Raw genomic sequence first — 14,968 nt, forward strand, 5'->3', positions numbered from 1 at the left:
GAACTTATGAATATTTTATAGCAGAAAATATAGGATTTTCTGGAGGAAACGATTTTATACGGATTCGATAATGATAAACTAGAACTCACACTCAATTATACCCGATAAGAAAAACAAGATTTACAACTATATTCTATTTTCGAAAATAGGGGATTTTCTGGAAACGGTTTGACTATTACTACTCAAAAGAACTATTCTCGAACACAGCTCGCCTTTACAAATTACACTACTTTTCAAAATCACTCCTTATAAGGATGAACCAAAGTAACGACATGCACACATATATCCATGATTTTCAAAACAAGACTTCAAACGATTTCATAGAAGATATCGGATTTTCTGAAAGTACAATGGGAACGATTCTAAACAAGTGTAAATCAATTTTATACAAAAGTGCTTATGAACTCACCAACTTTTTAGTTGACGCTTTTCAAAACGACATGTATTCTCAGGGATCTAGTAAGCAGGTAACAAGGGACGCAGATGCAAGACTATTTAGCTGTAGTTTGGAATTTTTCTGCTTATGTCTCTTTTGTGTAACTCGAAGAACAAATACAATATGTAAAGAATGTAAGTTTGTTATCTCAATGTATGATGTTTGGATTGCTCTTTTTCATTTATATTCAATTGTTATGATACTGCACAATGAAGTCACCCGCCTTCGGACGTTTCCGACGTCTGGTGCGGGGGTGTGACAGTCCTAGACAAGGAGCTGAAGGAAATTGATGAGCAAACTACTATTCCCGAGTAAATTGAGGAGTACCGGGTTCATGAGAGGGACGTGATAAAAGTGTCGTGTATAATGATAGCTACCATGTCTGTTGAGCTGCAAAAGTCCTATGAGGACTTCTGGACCTATGAAATGCACCAAGATTTGATGGAAAGGTACCATCAATCTGCTCGACAGGAGAGGTATGAGATCATAGCCTCCATGATCACCACTAAAATGAAGAGTCCATCACGGGCCACTTGCAGAAAATGCAAATATATGTGGACCGCTTGCTAAAGTTGAATGTCAACTTTGATGAAGAATTAGCTATTGATATTATTCTTCATTCCCTACCTCCTTGTTATGGTCAGTTTCGTATGACCTATCATATGAATAAGGAGGAGGTCACTCTTAGCAAGGTTCATGGACTCCTTAGAACTGCTGAAAGCAACATGAAAGGTAAATCTGTTTCTACCACTCCTAGTCCTACTGCTACTGCCCCTGTCCTGACAATTGGACATGGTAAAGGAAGAAGAGGAAGGCTCCTTCCAAGGGAAAGTACTAGGATGGATCATCTTCTATCGGAACCAATTTTGGTTCTGTTGTACCCTATACTAATCCAAAGGAAGCAGAATGCTTCTATTGCCATGAAAAGGGGCACTGGAAGCGAAGCTTCCTAAAGTACTTGTAGGATATAAAGGATGGGAAAATAAAGCCCACTTTTGTAGGTATTTACACTATTCTATCTAATATTACATCACATGCTAATTCTTGGGTCCTTGATATAGGTTGTGGAATTCACATTTGTTCTGATTTGCAGGGACTCAAAGAAAGTAGGGATGTGGAGCACGGGAAGATAAACTTAATCATGGGAAATAGGGAAAAGTTACCTGTGACCAAGATTGGAGTTTATTCTTTATTTCTTAGTAATGGTTTAAATTTAGATTTGAATAATTGTTGTTTCTCGGCCAATATGGCGAGAAATATTATTTCCTTTCACAGTTTGTATAAACAAGGTTTTACCTTTGCTTTTAATAATAATAATGGTGGTATTTATGCTTATTATGATGGTGCTTTTTATTTTGAAGCTTTACCTTGCAATGGTGTATATGAAACTATAAATGTTGTAGATAACTTAGGAAATAATGTGTTACACATTGATTCATCCAATGATTTGGATAAGGCATGCTTGTGGCATTGTCATATTGGACAGGTCAACAAGAAGCGCATAGGCCAATTCCAAAAGGCTAGAGTCTTGGAGTCATTCGATTTGAAATCGAATCATACTTGCGAATCTTGTTTACTTGGAAAGATGACTAAGTCACCCTTTACTGGTACTTGTGAAAGGGGTGAGGGTTTGTTGGATCTCATACACACTGATGTGTGTGGGCCCTTCATATCTGTCACAAGGGATGTTAACCACTTTTATGTGACTTTTACTGATGATTATAGTAGGTATGGCTATATCTACTTAATCAAGCATAAGTCAGAAACCTTTGAAAAATTCCAAGAGTTTAAGGAAGAAGTGGAGAATCAATTGGGAAGGAAGATAAAGGTACTGTGTTCCGATCGGGAAGGAGAGTATCTTAGTATCGAGTTCCATGACTATCTTAAGGAATGTGGAACTGTTTCACAATTGACACCTCATAGGACACCAAAGCTGAATGGTGTGGCTGAGAGGCGCAATCGAACCTTGTTCGACATGGTTCGTTCTATGATGAGTCAAGCTTCGTTACCTATCTCATTTTGGGGGTATGCGTTAGAGACTGCCGCTCATATCCTTAATCTAGTCCCTACAACGAAGGTTACTAGAACACCTCATGCGATGTGGACTGGGAAAGTTCCCACTTTGGATCACATCAAAGTATGGGGTTGCGAGGCTTTCGTGAGATGCGAGACTCACAAAAAGCTCGAACCTCGTAGTGAGCGATGTATTTTAATCAGCTACCCACAAAAATCCTTTGGATATCTCTTCTATCGACCAAGTGACAATGTTGTCTTCGTTGCAAGGATAGGGGTCTTTCGTGAGAGAGAACTTATATGCCAAAGGGACAGTGGGAGGCAAATTGACCTTGAAGAGCTTCAAGAGTCAAGCGGTGAAAGAACCTCAAACACTAGCCATCAACCCGAGGAGGAAACTCCTGTTGAACCAATTGACGAATTTGTACCTCTGAGGCGTTCCACTAGAGTTAGGACTGTGCCTGAGTTTTATTATGGTTTCCATATTACTACACAAGGTGATACATTTATCAGTGATAGCACACTGGTAAAATTGGATGGACCTAACAACTACAAGGAAGCCATGGCAGGCCCCGAGTCTGCTAAATGGAAAGAGGCTATGGATAGCGAGATTCAGTCCATGTATGACAATCAAGTTTGGAACTTGGTTGACAATGTACCGGGTCGAAAGACAGTTGGGTGCAAATGGATCTTCAAGAAAAAGACCGACATGCATGGGAAAGTACACACATATAAGGCGCGACTGGTTGCGAAGGGCTTTACTCAAACTCAGGGAATTAACTATGATGAGACCTTCTCACCAGTAGCGAAGATTGAATCCATAAGGGTTATGTTGGCCATAGCTGCATTTCATGACTATGAAATTGTTGGATTAGTGTCTAAGTCCATAACTATAATTGGTATGTACTTGACCCGATTGGCATGGTCCATTTGGGTTGCATGGCATCGGAACAATTTGGATAGAATTTTGTGAGAAAAGGATAATTATGAGTTGTTAATATATTATAAGTTCTAATATATTAATATGAAATCATATTATTTAATTAGTATTGATCAAGAATTAATTTGGAATTAATATTGTGATAAAAAAGAGACTAGATAAATATATGGGGATTGATTGTGTAAATCATTCATTCTTATATATGTGGACATAAGATCCATAGTTCTTCATGTTGGGCTAAACCCATGGAGTAACCCATGGATACTCCATGGAGGGTTTTAACCCATGGAGCATGAAGAATATGGAAAGACATGAGTTACATGGTGTAACCCTAATAGCCACCATATATAAGGACTCCATGGCTCAAGAAATTGGCACTAGTGTGTGTACACATGAGGGCTAGCCAAATTGATGTGTATATAAATGCACGGGTTTTAGTCCTACTTTTTAGTTGAAATTTAAACACACAAAGGCAGTGAACCTGTCTAATAGTGGTATAATTGAATAAGTAGGGTATCGAACACAGTGAATGGAAAATTAAACTAATATCTAGAATTAACTAAGCAAATAGATTAATAAGTAAAAGGTTTTCTCTAGTTTTGTAAGACTAGAAACTTTGACAAACTATCTAACACGCAGTTTAAATAACTAACAGCTAAAACAAGTAAAAACCAACTAAATTCAGTAATTAAAAGGGTTTCTGTTTAGGTTCGATTCATTTACTCCTATGGTTAATTTTATGTCAATGCAATGGATTAATTGTTATTGGTTACCGACTAAGGTGATTAGATTCACATTCGCTATTACTAATCCTTAGAAAATAAATTAATTTAAGCAGTGATGAAGTGATTAAACTAATAAATTCCCTAGTTTAATTATTCGGATTAAATAAGACTTGTAATTAGTTAATGAAATTAATAATTCAATTAACCTCTTGTTGATGGTTTATCACACAAGCTCACACATTAATTTACCCATTCTCTAGTTAATCCTAGTTTCACATTCACTATTCCTTGGCATATAACAATGTTTTAACATAAATCATATGAGGTAAGCAATTACAAGATGTTCATGCAGCTTAATTACTTGACAATTAATAGAAAATAGTTATGGTTAATGCATAAGGGTCTTTAGCAAGCTTAATTTAACAAAGTTCACCAATTAACAATCAATCCAAACATAAATTAATCCATAGCAGCAAACTTATCTACCCTAAACAGAAACTAACGAAATTAGTTCATAATTACAGCAGATAAACACCTAAAAGCGAATTCAATCAAACCAAACATAGTTCTATTCAAAGAAAAAGTGCAAAAGTAAACTTATGTTGCCTTAATCTACTTGGAATTGAGAATTAGGGTTCTTCACGAATTCCTAAGCTCCAGATGTATTCTTGTTCGCCAGGTAACTCCACCAGGATTCTCCAACTAGCCTCAAGTCGGGTATGTGACTTCTATTTATAATGTTCGGAAGACAGGGGCTACTCGTCGAGTAGATAAACGACTTGCCGAGTCCCCATTGTGGAATCTGTATACGGCAAGGACTTTACGTGTTGCTTCGCGAACCTTCTTGTGGACTCGCCGAGTAGATGTCCCTACTCATCGAGTGGCTTCAGAATTTGACTCTTTTCTTCTTTCTTTAGTTCCTAAGCTTGCGATCACCTCTCCTCCTTCCTTCTTGCTTCCGAGCATATCTTTTGGACTGAAAATACAATTTAAATACTATTAAGTACCTTTTGTCCATAATTTGCAAATAATTAGCTAATAAATAGTAAAAATCTATACTAAATATATAGCTAAATATGCACATATCAAAATACCCCACACTTGACTTTTGCTTGCCCCCAAGAAAAACTGAATTTTAGCATACTAATCTCATGTAAGACAATCCTAATTGAACCCAGCCATTATGCCAAGACCGCAACGCATGCATTTGTCTCTAAATTTTTTCCTAAGGACACCCCTCAATTCTAGATACTAACAATCCTCATAAACACTCGCCCACTTCTTTTGAACAATGCTCATTTTATGCATCCCTCCGAATCCATCCGCATAAAACCTCCTAACCTCAAGGTATTTTTGGTTGAGCAATCGAAGCATACATAACTAGAAAATTACAAATTTTTTTCGATACCACTATAGAGCTTATTTGGAATTTTTCACTTCTTTGATAATTTGATATTTACTTCTTTGAATTCACCACCTTTTTGATTTTTGGTACCTTCAACTTTTTGAACTTCTTTAGAATTTTGATCTTCATACTCTGACTGCTCCAAACTTCTTACAACTTTTCTTGTAATTCTCTTTTTTTAACATGTATCTCACTTTTTTTTCACTCAATACCTACATGCTTAAGCAAGGACGCTCAACTTCATCCTTTATTGGTTAAAGATAAAAATTTTCCTAGATACATTTCAAGTACACGATGCTAAACATATTGCATCCCTCAAACTAAGCGAGGTTGTGTTTTCGTCCCATGATTTCACTAGAATAAAGGGAGGCCACAAATGCATTGTAACGTATATAGGCTCAACTAAACATTTGGGTCTTTATGCAATCATCAAACATAACACTAGCATCATTTCTTAATTGCTTTTACCATGATTATCTAAATTAACCCTAGCAATTTAATGCAAAATTTCAAAATTTTAACTAAAATTTCTACTAATGTAACCAACCCCCTACCCCACACTTAATTTATGCAATGTCCCCATTGCATACTGTGCATGATAAAGAAAATTAAAGAAGGAATTAGAACAAACTCCCCTGGGATAGTAGTGGCGAGGTTGATCTTCTTCATTTAAAGCTCCAAATTCAATTGACTTTAGACATGGGAATAGCTCATCCATGCATTGGGTGCCAAATCTTGTGTGGTACGGCTCCAAATATGCATGAAAATGGTCTCTAAAAACTTCAGGAATGAATCTTCAAAGAGTATGAATATAGCCATTATCGAATATAGTCAAAATGTAAGGCTTGAGAATGGAATATTAAGTGACTCGTCGAGTATATATGGAAACTCGGCGAGCAGAAGTGTTTCCAGCAGAAAAGTAACAGTTTTTCAAAGGGACTCGTCGAGTCCAAGACATACACTCGACGAGTACGTCGCTGAGTGGAAAAATAAAGCTTCTGCTTTGCATCCGTTTCTGCTGGGTTTGGCAATAGCAGTTCAGTATCCCTTCTTCATTTTCTTCAATAAATGACACTCTTTTAACCCTCTTTACTAACGGAATCGACCTTAAACTCAAAACTTGAATATTCTCATCTAGAACCAACTCTCATTTTAGCTTTGACATTTGAGACTCTTGCATTCATCCTAGCTTCAATCTGAAAAAGATAAAACAAACACAAGTGATAACAACCAAACTCCTACTTTAATGTCCTACAAAGCAAATAAAAGTTCAAAACACACAAAACAAATAAAAATTGTCTTCAAACAACCAAAAAAATAAAACCATAAAAATATCAATCTTCATCTTCCTCCTCATTTCCTCCTGCTCCACTCCAACCAGCTTGGTTCCTTCTTCGATTTACCTTCTCTTCCCAACTTGCAACATAGGGAATCTGGGCCCGGGCCTAGGCATAATGTTCATTTGCTCAAATAAATAAACAAATGATTCGTTATGATAGTTCATGCTTCGTCCGAGGTCATCCTGGTACCTTCTCAATTCCATATTGTACCAGTCCATGGGTAGCTCATCATCCACCGGAATGACCGGTGGGTCTTCACGGACGTGTTCCCTCCTTGGCCTTACCCTTCTTCCTGGCTCCTCGGGCGCCAATACCACATCCACATTCGGGATTCGAAAATGTCCCCCACCATAATCTTCAATGATCCTTGCCATCCTGAATAAAGTGGTGCTAAAGGGAGGGGAAGGAATCATTGTCATTGCCCTTACTTCCCCTTGGTCCAAGATTCCATATGACCTAGCCAACCTCGTAACAAACATACCCCCATTGATTTTGGAAGTGATCTGCTCCTTGACCGCCCCCTCTGCCAAATATTTTGCCACGCAATATGGCAAATTGCAGAAAACATCGGGAGTGATAATGCTCCAAATGTAGAAAATATCAAGGGTGGGCACCTTATCATCATCCTTTCGCATATTCATAGTGCTTGCGATAAGACGATGAATCAGGCGATGAATTGGGGAACAGATACTCCCCTCTTGAGCAGACGATGGAATGTAGACTCGGTTGGCAATTGTGTTCTCCCAAGTGGATGCAACTACCTCTTCGGGAAAGTCCTTGTGGCACTACTTCAGGAATGCTTCAAAGTTTTCAGACAAGATCACATTTTGATCATAAATTCCCAATCTCCAAGCGAGCTCCACGATGCTGCATTGGTGCAGCTCCCCTCCAAGACAGAAAGTGATGATGCCCGGATTATTATAATCACTACCACCTCGGAAGGAGATGGTAGCAAAGAACTCCCAACATAGCTCTTGAAAAAATCGCTCCTGAATCTGGAACAATCGACTCCATCCATCACAAAAAATTGTCACACCATCATTTTGGAAAGACTTGACCAAATAAGGAGTCAACTCTTCCTCCAATCCGGTTTGACCTATCCAATGCCAGTTGATTGCATTGGGGACATATATTTCCTTTCGTTTGAGTGATTCCATCTTGTTCTTTGCGCGAGCGAGTGAGGATTTGGAGGTTATTCGTGGAAAAGTTAACTATGGGAGGTCTCCATAGTCTCCTCCCCTTGAACTTTGTCCCCGCCTAGACATAGTTCCTGCAAAACCAAACCAAGAAAACCACAAACAAAACACAGACACATTAAAAACATTACAATTCTGGGCATCTGCTGTATGGACTCGCCGAGTCCACGAACCGACTCGGCGAGCAGGATGAACTGCGCGAGTTCATTCCAAATCAGTTGAAATCAACCGTCCAAATGTAAAAATTAATGCAGGGGTTTGTCTCGGTATGTCTATTAAGCATAAATGTGTAATAAATTTCGAGTAAAACAACCTAATTCGTCCTAAAAATTAAAACCCTAGATTTGGAGTAAACCCCAAACCCGAGTTTTTCCCAAATTACTGCCATAAAACTGCCCAAGACATGACTTTTAACAAGAATTAGTGGAAAAAACTTTACCTTTTTGGTTTAAGAAGCAAGATCTAGAAAGAATTGAAGATGAACGCTTGAGAGGTAAGGGATGCTCGACGAGCGGTTGGTGGCTGCAAATGATCTTGTGTTTTACCAATTAGGGTTAAAACCCCTTATTTACAAAATGTGAAAATAAATTTTTTTCGGGTAAATACATGCACTCGAGAGTAGGAGCGCCTACTCGCTGAGTAGATACGCGAATCCGTGTTTTTCGTGATTTCCAAAATGGACTCGTCGAGTAGATACCTAGTCTCGACGAGTTTTTCGATCTGTTTGACAAAAAATTGAGTTCTTAATTTTTATGCCACCAACCCCACACTTGAGCATTGCTTGCCCTCAAGTAATCATTTTAAGCACAAAAGAAGATTGATAAAAGCAGATTCTAACAAAAATGAAAGTAAAACGAAAAAAAAAACGTAAAAGAAAGCAAACTCTAAACTCGGGTTGCCTCCCGGAAGCGCTTCATTTTAAGGAGTCATTAGCTGGACTCCTTCCCGCTTTACGTTTCTGTAATTTCTTCTAAGTGTAGCCCTTCTTCAAGTCCTTCATGTTTTGGAATTCCCTCTTCATATTTCTTTACTCTATGACCATTAACTTTGAAATGAGTCCCATCCTTTGATATAAGTTCAATTGCTCCATGTGGAAAAACTTGTTTCACCACAAAAGGACCATCCCACCATGTTTTCAGCTTACCCGGAAAAAGTTTTAACCTTGAATTGAAGAGTAACACCTTTTGTCCTTCATGAAAGTCCTTATTACCCTTTAGTCTTTTGTCATGCCAATGCTTGGTCTTTTCTGTATATATCAAGGAACTAGTGTAGGCCTCATTTCTAAGCTCTTCAAGTGCATTCATTTGCATCAACCGGTTGGCACAAAGTTTAGCCAAATCAAAATTGCACATTTTTAAAGCCCAAAAAGCTTTATGCTCTATTTCTACCGGTAAGCGACAATTCTTTCCATAAAATAGCCTATATGGTGTAGTACCAATAGGTGTTTTGAAAGCCGTTCGAAAGGCCCAAAGTGCATCATCTAGTTTATCCGACCATTCCTTTCGATTTCCTCCAACCGATCTCTCCAAAATCCTTTTCAATGCCCTATTTGTCACTTTAGTTTGTCCACTAGTTTATGGATGATAGGATGTGGAGAATCTATGGTGTACCCCATACTTTTTCAATACTTTGGCTAATTGATCATTTGCAAAATGAGTACCCTGGTCACGAATAAGAGCTTTAGGAACTCCAAATCTTGAGAATAGCTTTTTAAAAAATCGCACCACCACCCGAGCATCATTAGTAGGTAATGCTTGTGCCTCCGCCCACTTAGACACATAGTCGACCGCCACCAAGATGTATTTATTTCCTTTTGACATTGGGAAAGGTCCCATAAAGTCAATCCCCCAAACATCAAATATTTCACAAACTTAAATATTATGTTGGAGCATTTCATTTCGGGATGATATGTTCCCCGCTCGTTGGCATGAATCACATTCCTTGACATATTGAGCAGCATCTTTGAAAATTGTGGGCCAATAAAACCCAATATCAATAATCTTTTTAGCCGTGTAATATGCTCCATGATGTCCCCCAGCGGGCCCGCTATGGCAGTGTTCTAAGATTTCCCGACTTTCCTTCCCAAATACACATCTTCGTATCATTCCATCAGCGCAACTTCGGAAAAGATATGGCTCTTCCCAAAAGTAGTACTTGATTTCTGAAAAGAATTTCTTCTTTTGTTGGCGGGTTAAGTCCTTTGGAATGTATTCGGTTGTTAAGTAGTTAGCTATATCCGCAAACCATGGCATTTCTCCGGATACTACTAAAAGATATTCATCGGGAAAATCGTCTCCAATCTTATTTTCTTCCAACTCCTCCAAATGCGGGTTCTCCAATCTTGACAAATGGTCGGCAGCTACATTTTCCATTCCCTTTTTATCTTTTATTTCAATGTCAAATTGTTGTAAAAGCAATACCGAACGTATCAACCTTGGTATAGCATCTTGTTTAGTAAAAAGATACTTAAGGGCAGAATGGTCGGTAAAAACTATTGTCTTTGACAAAACCAAATATGGACGGAATTTATCGAATGCATAAACCACCGCTAGTAGCTCCTTCTCGGTAGTAGTGTAGTTTTCTTGAGTTGGGTTCAAGGTCTTGCTTGCATAGTAGATTCGCTGAAAATGCTTGTCAACTCTTTGTCCCAAAACAGCTCCCACCGCATAGTCACTAGCATCACACATAAGCTGAAAAGGAAGACTCCAATTTGGGGCTATCATAATAGGTGTAGTGGTTAACTTTTCCTTTAATAAGTGAAATGCATCAAGACACTCTTTAGAAAAGTCAAACGAGGCATCCTTCAAAAGAAGTTGAGTCAAGGGTCTTGTGATCTTCAAAAAGTCCTTAATAAAACGCCGGTAAAATCCCGCATGACCTAGAAAGCTTCTTACTCCTTTTACATTATTTGGAGGTGGTAATTTTGCTATAGTGTCAACTTTTGCTCTATCTACCTCAATCCCCATCCTTGAGACCTTGTGTCCTAGCACAATTCCTTCCTTCACCATGAAATGACACTTCTCCCAATTAAGAACAAGGTTAGTCGTCTCACATCTTGCTAGCATCAAATCCAAATTAGACAAACAATCTTCAAAAGATGACCCGAACACTGAGAAATCATTCATAAAGACCTCCATAAATTTCTCAATCATGTCATGAAAAATGGCCATCATGCACCTTTGGAAAGTAGTCGGGGCATTGCACAACTCAAAAGGCATGCGTCTATATGCGAATGTTCCACTTGGGCATGTAAAAGTGGTCTTCTCTTGGTCTTGTGGGTCGATTGGAATTTGGAAATACCCCGAAAAACCATCAAGAAAGCAATAATAGAGATGACCGGAGAGTCTTTCGAGCATTCGATCAATAAACGGTAATGGAAAGTGATCCTTGCATGTGGCATCATTTAGTTTTCTATAGTCAATGCAAACGCGCCACCCGGTTACTGTTCTTGTCGGAATTAACTCATTATTTTCATTGATCACTACCGTCATTCCGCCTTTTTTCGGTACCACTTGCACCAGACTTACCCATGGACTATCGGAGATTGAGTAAATGATTACAACATCTAATAGTCTAACGACCTCCTTTTTCAGAACTTCTTGCATGTTTGGGTTAAGTCTTCTTTGGCGTTGAACTACAGGTTTAGCTCCATCTTCCAAGTTAATCTTGTGAGAACAGTAAGCCGGACTAATTCCCTTGATGTCGGTTATCTTCCATGCTATAGCTCCTTGCCTCTTTCGTAGTACACCCACGAGACTTTCTTTTTCATGTTTGGCCAAATCAGCAACTATAATTACTGGTTTTTGTTGCCTATCTTCAAGAAATGTATACTCCAAGTGATCTGGTAATGCATTGAGCTCAGTTTTTGCGTTCTGAATGTTGCACACGTCGAGTCCAGAGAGGGGACTCGTCGAGTCCTGGGCAAAATTCGCGACAAATCGAGTTTCTTCGGATGGACTCGTCGAGTTGGTCGTGGCTACTCGGCGAGTCGAGTTTTCTGCATTTCTGATCAGATCATTGTATTCAGCTTCCTCGAGTAGTCTCTCTATTTCCAACATGTCTTTTTCAGCATCAAACTCTTCTTCAAGGGGGACGGTGGACTTGTTTGGCTCTTCTTCATTCCATTCTTCCATTAATTCTTCCAACATATCAACTGAGAATGTCGTGTCATCACTATTCCATGGATGCTTCATGGCTTGATCAACCCCAAATGTAACAGATTCGTCTCCTACCCGAAGAGTATGTTTTGAATCTCGCATGTGAATTATGGCACTTGCGGTGTTTAAGAAAGGCCTTCCAAGTATGATTGGGACTTGTGGATCCGCTTCCATATCTAATACTATGAAGTCCACGGGAAACATGAACTTATCGACCTTCACCAATAAATCTTCGCATATTCCTCTCGGAAATGTGACCGTTTTATTCGCTAGGTAAATTGCCATTCAAATTGGCCTTGGCTCCGGAAGATCTAGTTTCCTGAAGAATGAGTATGGCATGAGATTTACACTTGCCCCCGAATCAGCTAGTGCATAAATGGTAGCTAAGTTTCCGAATTAACAAGGCAATGTTAAGCTTCCCGGATCACCCTTTTTCTTAGGTAGTTTGTTCAACATGGCAGCTGAACAGTTCTTGTTTAGGACCACTTTCTTCACCTCTTCCATCTTCCTTCTATTAGTTAGAAGTTCCTTGAGGAATTTTGCATATTTAGGCATTTGTGCAACCGCTTCTATGAATGGCATATTGATTTGAAGAGCCTTTATGTGTTCCAGAAACTTCTGGTAGTCAACATGATTCTCTTCTTGTCTAGCTCGGGCTGGAAATGGCAGTGGTGGCTGATATGGCTTAACAGGAGGCTTATTTTTCTGTTCAAGTGGGGGACTCGTCGAGTTCGTAACCTTGACTCGGCGAGTCGGTTCGGGAATTTGTGATTCTTCGTGTTCTGCTTCTTCCTCTTGCACCATCTTGGGATCTTCTTGCTGAATAGGGGCCAAAGGAGTTATAATATTCCCACTCCTAGTTGTCACGATGTTTATATGTGCACCTTTTGGGTTGCTTTCGATATTACTAGGAAGTTCACCCGGTCTTCTCTAGTTCACTTGTTGTGCAAGTTGGCCCAGCTGCTTTTCTATGTTGAGAATGGATGCTTGCTAGTTCCTAAGCAAAGCCTGTTGATCTTTCATCATAATTTGGTGTTCTCTCAACATGTTTTGTTGATCTTTAATTGCAGCATCAGTGTCATTATGTATTTTCTCGGACACGGCCACGTATCTTGAAAGCATGTCTTCTAAATCTGATTTCTTTTCATGTACCGGTTCCTCCCTTAGATAAAAGCCTCTATCTTTTTGCTTATATTTTTCCTCCCTTGTCTTTTTGTACTCTTCATATGGAAGCCATTCTTTTTTGGGTTTTCCCCAATTGTCATCAAACATATCACCACTCGAATAGCACACTTGTACCTTCCGGTTCCCATTCTCATCAAGGTTACAATCCTTTGTAAGGTGGGGCCCTCTACAATTTTCACATCCCACTCTTATGGCATGGATGGATTGGTCCATCTTAGTCATTCTTCGGTCCATGCTTTCCAATTTTGCCATCATGGCTGCCATGTCATCAGTAATAGAGTTCACCGCCCCCCGAGTCAAGTCATTCCTTGGCTTATGATATTCTCTAGAGTGCTTAGAGAATTCTTCAATTAGTTCTTTGATCACCGGGGTCCCTTCTTTGTGAGAGGTCCTTGCAAATCAAGGAGCTGCCTAGTTGTTACATTGACTCCATCATAGAAAATGGCGACTTCTAGTTGACTTTTTAGATCATGATGTGGGCAGTTCCTTAGTAGGCCCTTGTATCTCTCCCAAGCCTCATAAAGTGACTCTCCAGCTTGTTGTTCAAAGTTGGCTATGGCTTTCTTCAACTTGGCTATCTTTGAAGGAGGGCAAAATTGGTCTATAAATTCTTCTTTCATTTTAGCCCAAGTAGTGATGGATCCTGGAGAGAGTGATTTTAACCAATCCTTCGCAGCTCCTTTGAATGTGACGGGAAGCATGCAAAGCAAAACGGTTTTGCGAGGTACATTTGGAACGTTGAAGTAGTCGGCTACATCGTTGACCTCGTCCAAATGTTTGTATGCGTCTTCGTGATCTTTCCCGTAGAAGGGAATTTCCTTAAGTTGAGCAAGTATGTGGCCCTTGAGCTCGAAAGTGGCAGTCCCAGGAATCACGGGTTGCACGAGTCCCGGGCCGGTATCGTCACGTATCCTTTTCTTCCATTCTCCCATGGGAACTTCATCGATGTTAGCCATGGTGTTAGCGAGTTCGTCTTCAAAATCGCTTCCTTCTTCGGATTTGGTTTCTTCCCTTTCGGTTTCGTACTCAATATCCTCCTTCTTTGGGTCTTCGTCCGCCACTGAAGAGATGCTGGATTCTCCTACTTTCTTGCCCTTTTTCTTACTAAAAACAGATTTTAGATTCTTCAACGGTGAATTCTTCGATGTTACGGTTTCTCCTACGTTTTTGCCTTTGTTTTTCCTCAAAGTTGCTTCCGGGTCTTCAAGTGGTGGAATCAAAGGTGTACCTCCTCCCCTGGTCATAAACGAACTGCAAACAAAACAAAAAACACGCGTAAAAAGAACAAAAATAAAATAAAAACGAAACTGAATTTCAGCGATGGACTCGTCGAGTAGCTTCGGGTGAGTTCAAGGCTAAAATTGAAAAAAAAATTGAACAAAAAATTCTAACAAATCAGATAAACTTAAAACTAAACCTAATACCTAGACTACTAAAGCAGTAACTTTGTGCAAGAGTATTCTCACCAAAGGATCGATAATACTAGAAATTAGAATTAATTTTTGAACCGTCCCCCGGCAACGGCGCCAAAAACTTGATGTGTATATAAATGCACGACTTTTAGTCCTACT

General features: G+C 39.3%; 1 protein-coding gene and 1 non-coding gene across 2 annotated transcripts; one reads left to right on the plus strand and one right to left on the minus strand.

Annotated features, from left to right (window-relative positions):
- Positions 1-9,005: 9,005 nt before the first annotated feature.
- On the minus strand, positions 9,006-9,875 carry LOC145125651 (uncharacterized). Its single transcript, XM_079061078.1, has 2 exons — positions 9,673-9,875; positions 9,006-9,600 (listed from the first exon to the last, which is right to left on the minus strand). Exons 1-2 carry the CDS (start codon positions 9,873-9,875, stop codon positions 9,006-9,008), a joined length of 798 nt encoding a protein of 265 aa, XP_078917204.1.
- Positions 9,876-13,862: 3,987 nt separating this feature from the next.
- Positions 13,863-13,969, plus strand: LOC145151779 (small nucleolar RNA R71). The gene has a single exon (XR_013732334.1). It is a non-coding gene; the product is annotated as a small nucleolar RNA R71 (small nucleolar RNA).
- Positions 13,970-14,968: the final 999 nt, after the last annotated feature.

The sequence above is a fragment of the Lactuca virosa genome, chromosome 1 (assembly GCF_052849685.1).
Source record: "Lactuca virosa cultivar CGN04683 chromosome 1, Lactuca_virosa_CGN04683_v6, whole genome shotgun sequence".
In the NCBI taxonomy this organism is placed as follows: Eukaryota; Viridiplantae; Streptophyta; class Magnoliopsida; order Asterales; family Asteraceae; genus Lactuca; species Lactuca virosa.